Here is a 14,533-nt window from a genome sequence, read left to right on the forward strand (position 1 = left end):
TGAGTATGTCCTAACTTCCCTTCTTACCCAGCTTAAATTCCACTGCCCATCATTAAAGTCACTCTCTTGGGTACATCCTCAGTTCCTTACCCTCTCTTGCTTTATACAACTCACCCAGTTCTCCAAACCCCAACCTAATTAAATCTAACTTTCCTCCTATACTATCCCTGCATTGGTGCAGCTGAACATGGCTGAAGAAAACCACACAGACATGCTGACTGCTCTCTTTTGAAATTCATGACTATCAACCTCAAGTACAAATTCTTCTATATTTCAGATTATTTCCCTAATACAAAATAGCAACACATTTAAAAATACTCTTGATGCATAAATCCAAATTGCTTTTAAAGTGAAAACTTACCTATTTCTAGAACTACTCTGACAATATTAATCATGACCCTTAAAAATGAAATTTTGGGTGGGGGGCACAGAAATTCCACTTCTAGAAATTTTCAGTAAATATTTAAAGAAGTATGCAAACATTAAGTTACAAGGATATTTATCACAGACTTAACAGAAAAACAAAGAAAGTTGGAGTTGTTATATAAAAATGAAAGACTGGAAACAATCTAAATGTGGGACTACCTGGTACAGTTTAAATACATTATGCTTAGTCCATACCATGGAATACTATTAAGCCAATGGAAAATATTCATAATACACTGGTTAAGAGAAAAAAAGTAGATTACAAAAGAGTATATATAATACATAATCTTTGAAAATGTATATACATGTATACTTTTTTTATTTATGAGCACATAAGCAGAAAAAAGTCTGGATGGTATTAAAATAGTATTTGCTTTGGGATAATAAATTATGGCTATTTTATTTTCCATCTTCTTGTGTACCTGTGTTCTACGAAAATACATATTGCTTAGTTAATAAATGTATCAATCTGCATGCCAATATGCAATACTTGAGAATACAGCAGCATAAAATTTTAGATTATAGCATATTAAATTAGGTGTACTTACTATTATTTCAGAAGCAAAACACCTTAAAGGATCATTTCCATCTTCTTCAGACTGTTCAAGGAACTGTGCTGTCAGCAGAGGGCATTTCAAGCATTTGAAACAACTAGGCATAAGAAATAGGTAACTATGAAATCAACACTTCCCAAGTATAAAATACCTAGTTCTTCATATCTAAGTTAATTTTACATGAAAAATAGTATAAGCACTCCTATGGTTTGGATGTTTGTCCCTTCCAAAATTTATGTTGAAATTTCATTGCCATTTTAACAGTATTAAAAGGTGTGACCTTTGAGGGTTTTGCCCTCATTGGTGGAATTATGCTGGTATGAAAGGTAAGTTTGACTTCCTTCTACCTCTTTGCCCTTTCATCTTCAGCCACGTGATGACACAGCAAGAAGGCCCTCTCCAGCACCTTGATCTTGGACCTTCTAAACTCCAGAACGGTAAGCCAATAAATTTCTATTGATTATAAAGTACCCAGTCTTGGGTATTCTGTTATAGCAGCACGAACAGACTAAGATAAGCACAAATAACTCTAGGGCCTAAAAAATGGTGATATAACATCCTACCTACTAATAATGGAGAGAAAATGAGAATACCTTGCTAAATTCAATGTGGTGAAATTCACTTTTATGTCTGGACTGTTCCATTGGATTCTGAATGTTTTTCTGAGGATCAGTGCTAGCCCGTGATGTAATTTTTATTCCTTTAAGGAAAAATCAGAACAATGTAGTAATTTTTTTCATAAAGCTATATTTGGTTTATTTAGAAAACCAAACTTTATTCTGTGATTAAGTTTTTCCTATTTCTTTACTTAAAATACATTTTCTTTTATGAAATAATGAGTTTTAGAAATAGTAAAACTTTTTAACCTGCTGAAAAAATAGAAAGCTAACAAAATTTTTTTTTTAATTATTGGTCTATGTAATTTAATAATCTCGTCCAGCACTGTCTATAGAAATACAATGCAAGCCCCATAATTTAAAATCTTTTAATAGACACATGAAAAAAGTAGTAAGAAACAGGAAAATTAATTTTAATAATTTATCTTAACCCAGGATACCTCAAATATTATCATTTCAACATGTTATCAGTATAAAAACTATTGAGGTATTTACTATTTCCTTTTAAATAACAAGTCTTCAAAATCCAGGGGGTATTTTTTACTTAGGGCACATTTTAATTTGAACTAGCCATATGTCAAGTGCTTGACAACCATGTTGAACAATGAATGTTTAGTCCATAGCACCCCTGGTAAGAATGCTATTGGGTAGGTACTCTGCTACTGTTTTAAATGAATGGATTTTGGATTTACAATTTTTAAAAATATCAATGCCTTATTAAATGCCCATGCTGTGTCAGTTGAACCCCATAATCTTCTAAAATTCAAGATAAAAAACTAGATTTATATTTACATGACAAACAAATAAGGCAAAGAAACATAAAATAACTGAACTATCAATTACTTAAGTCCATTGTGAGATATTCTTAAAAATATACTTACAATTTCAGTAATTCATCCTTTAGCTTTTCATTTTCATTTTCCAGTGAGGTTTCTTTGTTATCAATGACTTCTTCCACAAAAGGCTTAGTAAACTCTATTAAGGCCTTGCAACATTGACAAAGGCCATAGTCATCTGTTTCTATTTGTTCTTTTGAGTATGGAACTGGAAGAAGAGATACCCTACTCCAAAGGGTAGACAATGCTAATCCAACTGAATATGCCTTGTTATGAAGTTTCTGAATCACTAAAACAAAACAGAGACCAAGTTGTTAAGGTAGCCTCATCAAGCATGTTAAACATGGGCTAACAAATTCAATAAGTGTAGAATTATAAGACACCTCCTTCCCCTGACACACACACACATTTTAACAACTCTGAAATCAGGATGACATAGCATAACTTAATTGGCAATGTTTTTTCCTTCTTAGTGAGGCAAAAAAATAACACAGCATCTTTAAATTATGGCATTTCTCAGTAGACGTCATGAAATCTTGTTTAGATATGTTTATAATAGGCTACATACTTAAGACACAAACATTCTTTCCATATTTCTTAGTTGTTATAAGCACAAAATACGAGAATGTCTTGTAAACTATAAAGCACTGTACAAATGGGAGGTAGTATTATCAGATTTTTTTCTAGTACACTTTGAATATTTCAAGTGGTACAAAGCTGGTAAACATTCATTTTTAAAACAAATTTACTCTAACTTCTGTCTCTTCCTATAAGACTCTCAGATACATGCATTTCCTAAGATGAAAAATATCCTCTTCCCATGGATAAATACCATTTGTCTTGGTTGCCATTATTCACTAATACTGTTACTGCACTAAGCATGGAGTCTTATCATTCCTATATCCTAGTTTCACTCTTCAGGAGTACCTTTGCTATTCTCCCAAATGCAGAGGCTGAGCAATGCCCTGCCTGATACTCTTGTTAATCAAGATACAGGAATACCACAATGTTATTAAACTGAGTACTCAGACACCACAGAGGTAATCCTTTAAATATGTTCAGGCGGAAAATTCAAGATTTAAGCTGCAGGTAGGAAGATTAGGCAAAAGCTATAGGTTGCAAGACAGCACATGAAAAATAGTATGACATTCAGCAAAATATTTACCAGATACCCACTTTATGCCATGTACTGTCATCTTTCTATGAGCAGTGGGATTCAAATTGGCATTGCTATTACTAGTTTAAGCAGACTACTTGATCATTAGTCATAAACTTTACTTTGGTGTAGTGTTGACATTTTGGGATAAACATCAAGGCACTTACAGATAAAATAAGAAATACCTTGATATCAAAATGTTCATTACCTGTTCGTAATGGCTGAAGTAAAAGAAGAATAATTTGGGATATCTGTTTTCCAGAGGGCTCTTCAATCAGTTCAAGCAAACCCAGCAATAATTCCTTTGGATTACATAACTATAAAAATATTCACAATTGAACCTGTTTAATACAAGTTGTATTTAAAGCCACATGATTACTATTTTTAAAATGGCATATACTGAGAAAATATAATTATTCTTGCTTAACAGTAAAACACCTCATCAACTGCTTAGAAAAATTATGCACTAACAAAACATAGAATCTGTGATGGTCAAATCACTATAAAACTAAAAAGAAGCAAGAAGTCAAAGGGTCTTTTAATGGACAACTACCTTTTAGAGACTTAAGTTCCTGGCTAAAGGAAAAATTAGAGAATAAGGGAAAGGAAGAACTTGATCACCACAGCTCAGGTCCTTTTGAGCTTCATCTGTCTACTCTGAAGGCCATCTTAATAGATTTCCAGGGCTTCCAGCAGGTGGGAGCTTTCTATCTCACGCTGCTAGGGTATTTAGCCCACCGTCCCTTCCTGAACAGATAAAACTTTGCACTCCTTTCTGATTGGCCCTGTCTTATTACCTCACTTGCCTGGGTTTTTTAAAAGCCCTCATAAACAACAACTCATATCTAGATGGAGTTCTTTCTTTCCAAGAAATTTGTGTATACTTGTATTTGTGTATACTTACATATACTTGCATATACTTGTATTTCTACTCATCTCCAAATAGTTTCTTATAATGTCCTTTTTCTCAGAATTTATCTTTCTTAGTCATCACATATTAACTTTTAACTCTACTAACCTCATTCTAAGGTTGTCAGTCACAACTGATCTTTATCCTACTTCCTATTCCTACTTCTGTTGTGATCACTTGCATTCCAGGTTTTTTTATATTTTTAGGAAACATACCATAAAGGAAAGAACACTGAGATTTGATTCTAGTTCCAAAGTAGCCAAAAGATCGGTGTGGCCTTGAACTACCTCTCTAAACTTTCAATTCCACGTCTATACAATAAGGCTACTTGTTTAAATAGAGCTTCCCTGAATCTCCCTAGAGATTCTGAATCAGTGGGTCTGATATGAGGTTAGATAATTCTTATATACACCAGAAAATTTGAGAAATGCTGAAATGGGATTCATTGCCCATCCAATCAACAATACTGGGCCTTTTCTCCAATGATTTCTGTATGTATGTGTTTTCATGAACTAAAAGCTTTCCTACCAAGCAATAAGCATTAAACATTAAAAGGAATTATAAAATACTGCTGCATTTTATGACAAAGAGAACCTAGTTTTGTTAACTTACCTTTACCAATAAATCAAGCATCAAAAAATAATCTTTTCTTTTATCATCTTCTTTATTTGATAAAAGGCATCGAACAACAGGACCAACAAGATTCCAGCCCATATTCTTGATGATGACCTGTGAAAACATTTTCAGAGTAAAGCAAACACTGCCATCTACAGGACTCTCACAGTGTACTTTCCTAACTCACAGGAGCATAGAATTTTCTCTGAAATAGGAAAGATGAGGCAACTGAGGCCTATGACCTTTTACCACAGACTTTCTAGAGATGGCTGCTAATGATTATCAACATTTTAAAATAGTTTTTAATACTTTCACTGAGGAAAGGCAAAAGAGTCTTTACTTTTAATCAGGTTAAGTTGGTCTTTCCCAGGATTTCAATAGTTCCTCTATTTCCAATGAGAGTTAATTTGCTTAATGTGAGCAAGCACCTAACTTACACAGAGAATTTTGCTCCCCTTATTCCTAAAGAAATCAAGCCAATGCTCACTAACCTTTTAGAGTTCTTTGGAGAATCTCTAAATATATTATAATCATTGCAATTTATATAAAAGGAGAGGATGCAACTTCATTAATTTTCTCTCCTACATACATTGCTTCTATTTTCAAAGATATTTCAGAATGCTTACCAGACAAGTAAAAGTTTATCTTTACAATTAGTAATCCACATTCATTATCAAAGCTACTGATTTTCAAAATTATCAACAATATACCCCACTTCTCTGGCCTACTTTGTAAGTCAACTCATCAGTATTTACCAAGCATATACTATATAATACTCTAGGCACTAGAAATAAAGCAAGAAAAACATCAGATAAGATCAGATCTTTATCCTCATGGAGTATACAGTCAGCTCATTCTTAAAAAAACAATCTATGAAGAGGACAAAACTGCAAATATAGTAGCTCCTCCTGACCCCAGCCTTGTAAGATAATAAAGGTAGAGTAAGAGGTATAGCAAGAGAATCATCATCTCCATCTGGAGAAGGCAGGAGAGGCTTCCTAGAAGAGGCAATGACTAAGCTAAGGCTTGTTGGAGAAACAGAGAAATGGGTCAGGCATAGATAGGTGGAAAACACATTCACGGCTCTGAAACAGCAATGTGTAAAGGTATATGAGGCTTAACATGTCCTGAAGAACTATCAACAGAGTATGTTGGGGTATGTGAACAGATCACAAAAGAGGAAATACTACCTGTTCACATCTTTGCTCGTTTATTGTCTTATCAATGTATGTGTACTCCCTATATGTTAATGTTAACTTAGTTGTATTTATGACAAATAATTATTTGCTTTTTGGTTATCTTTATTTTTTATATAGCCAAATATAGTAATTTTTTCCTTTGATCCCTCTTCTACTGCTTTTAGGCCTAAAATAAAATTCTAAATACTTATAAACCTTCATTTAATTTTTTAAAAAATTACATTTTACATTTTTATCCAATAAAATCTATGTTGGGAATATGGCACAAAATGAAGTCCTAGATTTTAAAAATAGCAAAACAATGGTGCTTTTTTACCAATGAGACAGAAAATTCAGTTGATCTATCTGAAAATTCTTTTAATGCTAGTTATTTCTTCTGCCTGGCACACTTTTTTCCCAGATAGCTCCATAGTTTACATCCCTGCTTCCTTCAAATCTCTGTGCAATTTCACCCAGCACAGTCCATCTCCTTTACCATGCTTTATTTTTCTCTGTAGTATTTATCACTTTCTAACATACTGTGTAATTTACTTATCACATATGGATTTGTTTTCATTCATTAGAATTTAAGATCCATATGGGCAGTGATTTTTGTTCACTGATATATCTATTCCCAGCATCTAGAGTAGGGCCTGTTACAAAGTAGGTGTTCAATAAACACAGGTTGAATGATGTCTGTTACTTTAAAGTCTAACAAATTATCTTCCCTTCAAAGATCTGATATTCTCTATTCTTCTATTTTTTGTGTGGCTTGACTGTTAATATTTGAGATTTTATTCCTCAGGAACTTATGGTATACAGTTAGTAATTTTTTTCCAAATTACTAAATATTTATCCCACCAATACTTATTAAGTAAGTCTACATTTACTTTTTAAAACTCAATTAGTTCCAGTGAGACTCTACTTTTCTAACTAAGCACTTCTCTCTCTTTACATAGGTCTACTACTCTATGAGTGATTCTCTGAAGAAAAATTAACTATAAAATGAATCCCAGATTCGACTGAGATTTTGCATATGAGTTGATGAATATATAATCTCAGAATCAAGGTAACGAGTTACTGTGTAAATGCCTTACGGCTTTTGTTTAGGGGAAGGGAGGATGGCGAATAGTTATGACTGTCACGGGTAGCTGACTAACCAATAAGCTGTCCTTTGTTCAATTTAACACTAACAACCTTACAGAGTAAGATTGTTATCCCCAATTTACTGATGAGAATGCCTAAATTTACAGAATAATGACATGCCCAATGTTCAACAACTGAAATGTGGCAGAGCCAGGACTCGCACATAAGTCTATCCAGTTCCCAAGTCCATGCTTTCCCACTATATCAGTGATTCTCCACTGGGGGCAGTTTTGCCCTCTACCTCTCACGGGACATTTGGCAATGTCTGGTTACATTTTTGACTGTCATTTCTGGGGTACTTAGGAGGGTTGCTACTGGTATCTAACAGGTAAAACCCTGGGATGCTGCTAAACATCCTGCTATGCACAAGGCAGTCCCCACAACAAAGAATTATCCTGTCCAAAATATCAATAATGTCAAGATTGAGAAACCCTACACTATGGTCTTAGGACAAATTACTATTCATATGGCTTTTTTAAAAAACCATTTAACAAGAAGCAGCTTAATAGTAAATCTTTTTTCCCCCAATTTTATTTATTTTTGTGGGGCACGTGTTGTTTCAATACATGCATATACTGCACAATGATTCACCTAGGGTAGACGGCATAGTTCTGTACCTGTTAGTCCATCCCTCCTCCTCCCTACCACACGCCTCTCCTCCCAACCACACGCCTCTCCTCCCAGACTTTGGTAACCATTATTCTACTCTCTACTTCTATGAGACATCATGTGGTATTTGTCTTTCTACGCCTGACATTTTGCTTCCTCACTCTTTATTTTTAGTATGTCATTCACAAGCTTTTGTGTTATGGTTACCATGAAGCTTACAAAAAACATGTTATAGTTATAACAGCTTATTTTAGACTAATAACAACTTTGATATCTAAGAAGAAAGAAAGAACCAAAGCTGACTCTATACTTTGGCATCATTCCTCCATGACTTTTTGACATTTTGTTGTTTCAAGTTACATCTTTTAATTTAATAGTAAATCTTGATCAATCCTGATAGTGTCACCTGGCAAGAAAATTAAGTTATAGTTTTAAACACGTGTCTTATGAATACATGAACCTTTGCAGTTAGCAGACCACACATTACAAAACTGATTCTCAAGCTATTAAGACTAAGCCTCACTATGCTTAAATCTATCCCATTAGCTAATTAGGAGCATGCTAAAAATAAAACAGTCAAGCACCCAATGCTTGAAGAACAACATGATTACACTTCCCTTCTCCCTTTGCCTCACTGATGCAGTGCTGACCTCATCTCCTTGGCAGGCCTCTTCCTCTCTACCTGTTCCTTAAATTCCTCATGACAGATCCTGGGCCTCTTCTTCTCTTCTGACCCTTTTCTGTGAACTCAGGCTAATTCTTTTTTTTTCCCCTCAGTGCTTCAATTACCTAATCTTTAATAGTCATGCACAAATCTTTTTAACTTCTTATTTCTCTACTGAGCTCAAAACCTTACTTTCCAATTGCCTGCTGCATCTTAAACTCAAAATTTCTAAGTCAACTCATTTGTCTTCCTTCAGGAAACTTTATCCTCTACTTTGGTTGACTTTTTCTGTTGAGGAAATCATATAATATCCTTTAAGAAGCCAGAAATCCAGTCATCTTTGACGCCTCACTCTCTCTCACCCCCAGGATCAATAAATCCCTTCTATTCTACTCTAAAACTTCCCTGCAAATGCTACACAGTGGTAACCAGAAATAGAACAGTGTGGTTAAGAGCTCTGAAACCAGGCTACACAGGTCTGAATTCTAGATTGACACAAAAGCTGAGTGGGCTAGTTATTTAACCTTTCAATGATTATTTCCTTACCTAGAAATAGTAGTACCTATTTTATGGGATAATGAAGAGGCTAAATAGGTGAATAGATGCAAAGCATTTAAAAGAGCATTTGGTACATAGTAAATATAGTCATGCACCACATAAGGACATATCAGTTAACTGACTACCTATATGACAGTGGTCCCATAAGATTATAATGGAGATGAAAAATTCCTATTCCCTACTGATGTCATAGATGTCCTAATATCACAGTGTGATGTATTATGTTTTCTATGTTTAGATACACAAATATTTACCATTGTGTTACAATTGCCTACAGCATTCAGTACAGTAACATGCTGTGCAGGTTTGTAGCCTAGAAGCAAAAGGCTATACCATATAGCCTAGGTGTATAGTAGGCTATACCATCTAGATTTGTGTAGCTATATTCTATGATGTTTGCACATGACAAAATCACCTAATGAAAATGTATCCCCACTGGATGCATGACTGTACTCAATAAAAACTAGTTTTCATTAATTTTATTATTATTAACTAAAAACTAGGTACTCTCAAAGGTTATCCTTTGAGAAAGCAACTGGTAAAAATCAAGAAGAGTTAAAAAAAGATGAGATCTATTTGAGGCTACAAAGATATCATAAACACATATCAAAAACAAAATTAAATAAAATGTCCTAATTTTTCTGATAAAAAATAAAAAAGGGATAATTCTACAATAATGGGATTAAAAAGTTTTAGAAAACCCCCAAATCCAATCACGGTACCCTGGACAGAATCACAGGCCAGCATGACTAGATTGTGATACCAACAAAGAAAAATTCTATATTAATAAATAGCATTATAAATGAAGTGTATTCCTAGAAAGATGATGGTTTTCCTTATACTCATAATAAGGGAAATCCAAAGACAAAATTGGGTAATGTGTTACTAACAAGGTGTCCCACGAAAAAATTGTTCCTGATCCACAAATAAGATCCTTTCTCATTATGAAGAGTGATTTCTGAGACTATGGTAGCTGAATGATACTGGCCTATAAAGTCATCCAACTCTTCCCCGTTCTGATTCTATGCACACAATATACTGTTTTACTTAAAATTTAGTTTTACATATACATCTGGCTGGAGGAGAATGGGCTGATGACCAAAAATGAGTATCTAGCCTGATATTTATATTTCTCAATGTAAATTAATAATTCAAATGCTACTTTTTGATCCCCTAAACCAAAAGTAATCCAGTTCCTTTTAAAGCCCTTTATTGATACTTCAATTACAGCACTTATTTCACTTATTCTGACTCATTATTGCTAGTTGTTTACATGTTTATCCCTTCCAGCAGACTGTGAGCACCTTAATATGTATGAATACTCCTAATTCCTTTTTTGTTTTCTACAAATTTCCTACTGTGGAAATTTGATTCTTAAATGTTTGATGGATAAATGAATGGATGAATAGCATCATGTGATTATTCTCTTCCCAAGTAAAGACTGAAAAGTAACACAAAGACTGTACTTACCTTATTCTTTTCATTTTGAATAATTTCTAATAACTGATCTATGTGCCCTTCTTCTATGCATCTTTGGCCTGCTAACTGAAATAGGCCAAAATCTTCTTCTTTAAAGTCCTGTTCTTCTAGGATTTGCTGGCAAAAACAAAACAAACAAAAACAAAACACATATTCAAATAAAAATTCAATATAATAATATCTTCATTTATTTCTCTGAAAAAAAAGAAATGTTTAAATTTTAGATAAATTGCTCATAAACACATACATGAAAATTAGGATTACCCTAATAAACACCTTAATGAATGATCTTGAAATCCATTGTACCAAAGAAATCTACAAAAAGGATCGATATTAAAATGTAAAAGATTATTTAGACAAGTATGTCACTTGAAGAAATAATTTAATCTGTTTACCGTCCTTATGCTGCTGACTGGTCTAACAAAGCAGGGATTAAAGAAGATAAGCAATGTGAGTGGCAACAAATGTAATTAAAAATAATCTGTGCCCTTCCCATATTTTGAATGGTATTTAATCTTACAAAAGAAAAAAAAATTACTTACACATCTCTGTATTATGGATTTAAGTTCCTCCACAGCCATTTCTAGTTATTTTTCCTCGTTTTGATGCTGAAATATACTAATAGAAAACACAGACATTACATTTAAGTATTCATAAGTTATATTTCATTCTGATGAATTATTAGTAAACACAATAAAGAAAATGTAAACTTTTAAAGTCGAAATGTTATTACTGAATTTAGTATGTTACCCTAAGAAAATTAAGTGTTTTTTTAAAGCCCTTATGGCATCTTTTTTATTCTAAGCATCTTTTAAGTTTCCTAGGAGTTTTGAAAAATACCTTAAAGGAAACAAAACAAAACAAAACCCCCCAGAGTATTTCCAAGAGGCTAGGCAAATACGGACCAAAGGGGTTTAAAAGGCAAAATATTACTTTTCTGAAAAAAATTTTCCAAAAGGTGGGCCTGAAATCAGAACTCTAATTATTACAGGGTTTTTAAAATTTTTTAACGTCCCACTTGACAAAAATTGGGGTGCAACACAACTAACACACCCAGAGGGGGTGAAGGTTCAGGTGCCCTCCATCCCATTTCCCTCCAGGAGTTGCAGTCCCCAAAGGAATCAGTCTAGTCGGTGAAATCCCCATGTCAGACTGAGACAAGGCAATCGGCGGCCGTCGGGAGAACACGGTTCCGCTCCCGCAGACCGTGGTTTTTCCCGGCGGGAAGGCTCGGCCCCACGCCCGCAGCAGTAAGCGCGGGTCAGCCGGGTCCTTCACGGCAGGGCGCGTGCGGGCGGCATCCAGAGGAAGCCATTTCTCCCGATTCCTGCTCGCCCAGGCTTCGGGCCCCACCATCTCGCTGGGCCTGTTCGGCCCGGGGGGCCCGTTCCTCCGCGGCTTACCGCCCACCGATAGCCTCGGCCGCCCCGGACCGACAGGCGGGTCTACTTACCGGCCAGACCTCCGGCCGCTCACTGTCCCTCCACCGCCTCCTCCGGCCGCGTAGGCCGCTCTCCCGGCCCCGCCCCGGCCCGACCCGGCCGGGTCCGCCCCGCGCTGCGCGAAGAGAGGCGGAGCCTCCAGGGGAGATGCCGGAGCGGGTCCCTGACCTACTGACGACGAGTTCAGATGGCTGACTCTACCGGGCCGCGGGCTTCTGGCCACAAAGCCCGGGCTCCTCGCGCCTCCCGAAACGCCGCAGGTAGGAACAAGGGCCTCTTCCCATGTTTGGACCCTGAGAACTGGATCCGGACCGAGTTCGAGACCGAGGCGTTGGGGGAGCCCCGGAAGGCTGCCCCAGGGGAGGAGGTCTCCGGGATAGGGAAGGCCAAGAGCTTCCCACCGCCTTCCTCGCGCCTTCTGGGAAAGACAGTTTCCCCCAGCGTGAGCTATGGCCCCAGCTTCTGTGAGAAAGAGTAGTGGAGGTGCTAGGGCCCCGGGGGGTGGGGGTGGGGGGTCCTCAGGATGGGCAGGTGACCTGGGCAGCGTTGGCATGCCGCGCGCAGCTGGTCTTGAACCTAGGACCCCTTCTCCTTCCACATTGCTTTGGTACCCGGTTCTCTAAGGTGTAGGACTCCCCTCTTGCCCCGGGAGCGAACATTTGGGGAGACGGAGAGAGGTTTCCCCTAAAAGTACCCAGATCTCAGATTTTCAGGAGTGCTTAATTAAGCAAGCAACTATGATACCTGAGAAAATTCAATCCCAAAAGAGATACATTTTAACCAAGAAAAATTAGGGAATAATCAATTTACAAATACAAATTGGATTCTCTTCCTATTTAATTTTGATTTACACACAGGATTGGAATTAAGATTTGCAGAAAAAAAAAAAAAAAAGAAAAGATGGCCTACAGTATGTTTGGGCAGGATTCTACCCTGTGTTTCTGTAGACTTGACCTACTAGTTTTATTTTTAATTGTAGGTGCTAAACAGACAAGTGCCTTGAAACAAGAAGATGCTTCCAAAAGGTATGAGAATTCCTTGGTCAACTGCATTCACTTACCTATTTATCTCGTAATAGTTGAGCCAATTTTTAAAACAATAATGGGTACTTTTTTTTTTTTTTTTAGAGAAAATGATTATGAGAGGGAAGGGATAAATCTAGGAAGCAGTATAAATTCTCACATAGACTGTTACATTCCTATACTACAGGCTTTGGGAAAACCAACCTAAAGGCTCTTAGACTGCTGGTGAAAGTATGAGTATCTGTAGAAAGGTGTCTGTGGGAACAGACATTCCTGAGTTAACCAGGTGCTCCTTTTCCACCTCTTCAGGGACACTCTCCTTTTGTTGCTTTATACACCAGAGACTCACTGTCCAAGTTTTTCTCTTTATCACTCCAAGAAACCTTTTCTTTGTTACATCAAGTCCAGATTTTCATCAAATGCTTTCCTGTACTGTCTCTTGGCTTCTAAAAAGGCAAGATATCATCTCATGTCACACAAGGTTTCTAGGAGTAGTCAATGAGGGGGATTAAAATTTATCACTTTATGAAGACTCGCTAATCTTCTATTGGCTTTGGTCTTAATTTACTCATTCTTTCAAAAATTATTTACTGAGTATAAGATATTCTAGCCTTGTGGTAGGCCCTGAGGATATGGTGCTGAACAGAATAGACTCAGTTCTTGTCTAGTGGAACAGAGAAATACTGATTAAATTGATGCAAATCAATGCATAATTACAAATTGTGGTAAGAGCTATAAAGGAAAAGACTATGATGTTATGAGAAGGAACAGGACTCCAGTTTAACTGGGAGGTGGTAAGAAGGTTGGCTGTGGGTTTTCAGGGAAAGGCTTGTCTGAGGAAGTAATAATTAAACAGAAACTTGACGGCTAGGTAGGCATTAACTAGATAAATAGTAGTGAGGAGAGACCTCTAGACAGAGGTGACAGTGTGTGTGAAGACCCTGAGACAAGAAAAAGCTTGGCCAGTTCAAAGAAAGGAAAAATGTCTATAGTGGGGTGCAGTATTCTGAGCAAGGGAAGAAAGGAGCATAGGAAAAAGAAAGAGAAGCAGAATTCTGTTCCTATAATATAGCCATGGTGAGAAATTTAGTTTTTCTAAGTGTAAATGGGAAAACTTCAGGTAACAGTGTGATGGGATTTAAGTTTTAAAAGTTTTAAGATGTTAGGGATGGTGATCATTTAGGAATGAAGAAACTGAATGGATTTTAGGTCTGTTTTAAAGAATATTTCCCTGTGCAACAGTATGATTATACTGACTTGGCTTTAGGAAATATTGCAAAAATGAAGTTTAGTTAATATTGATTATTATGGCAACTTAAAC

The 14,533-nt window shown here is 36.3% G+C and overlaps 2 protein-coding genes across 5 annotated transcripts in view; one reads left to right on the forward strand and one right to left on the reverse strand.

Moving 5' to 3' along the window:
* The window catches only part of GLMN (glomulin, FKBP associated protein), a 49,782-nt gene extending 37,505 nt beyond the window's left edge, over positions 1–12,277 (reverse strand). For both annotated transcript variants that reach the window (XM_063105637.1, XM_063105638.1), the window contains exons 1-7: positions 12,202–12,277; positions 11,291–11,366; positions 10,740–10,865; positions 5,112–5,228; positions 3,798–3,906; positions 2,479–2,722; positions 975–1,077 (exon numbers count right to left, since the gene is read on the reverse strand). In XM_063105637.1, coding sequence (XP_062961707.1) covers positions 975–1,077; positions 2,479–2,722; positions 3,798–3,906; positions 5,112–5,228; positions 10,740–10,865; positions 11,291–11,329 — 738 coding nt within the window. In that variant the 5' untranslated portion in view covers positions 11,330–11,366; positions 12,202–12,277. The remainder of the gene's footprint in view (positions 1–974; positions 1,078–2,478; positions 2,723–3,797; positions 3,907–5,111; positions 5,229–10,739; positions 10,866–11,290; positions 11,367–12,201) is intronic.
* A 60-nt stretch (positions 12,278–12,337) lies between these two features.
* The window catches only part of RPAP2 (RNA polymerase II associated protein 2), a 78,782-nt gene continuing 76,586 nt past the window's right edge, over positions 12,338–14,533 (forward strand). For 2 of the 3 annotated variants that reach the window (XM_063104623.1, XM_063104622.1), the window contains exons 1-2: positions 12,338–12,450; positions 13,170–13,215. In XM_063104623.1, coding sequence (XP_062960693.1) covers positions 12,378–12,450; positions 13,170–13,215 — 119 coding nt within the window. In that variant the 5' untranslated portion in view covers positions 12,338–12,377. Of the gene's footprint in view, positions 12,451–13,169; positions 13,216–14,533 lie in introns of those variants that run through there. The other variant, XM_063104624.1, reaches the window with a different exon arrangement.

This window comes from Cynocephalus volans, chromosome 8 (assembly GCF_027409185.1).
Source record: "Cynocephalus volans isolate mCynVol1 chromosome 8, mCynVol1.pri, whole genome shotgun sequence".
Classification (NCBI taxonomy): domain Eukaryota; kingdom Metazoa; phylum Chordata; class Mammalia; order Dermoptera; family Cynocephalidae; genus Cynocephalus; species Cynocephalus volans.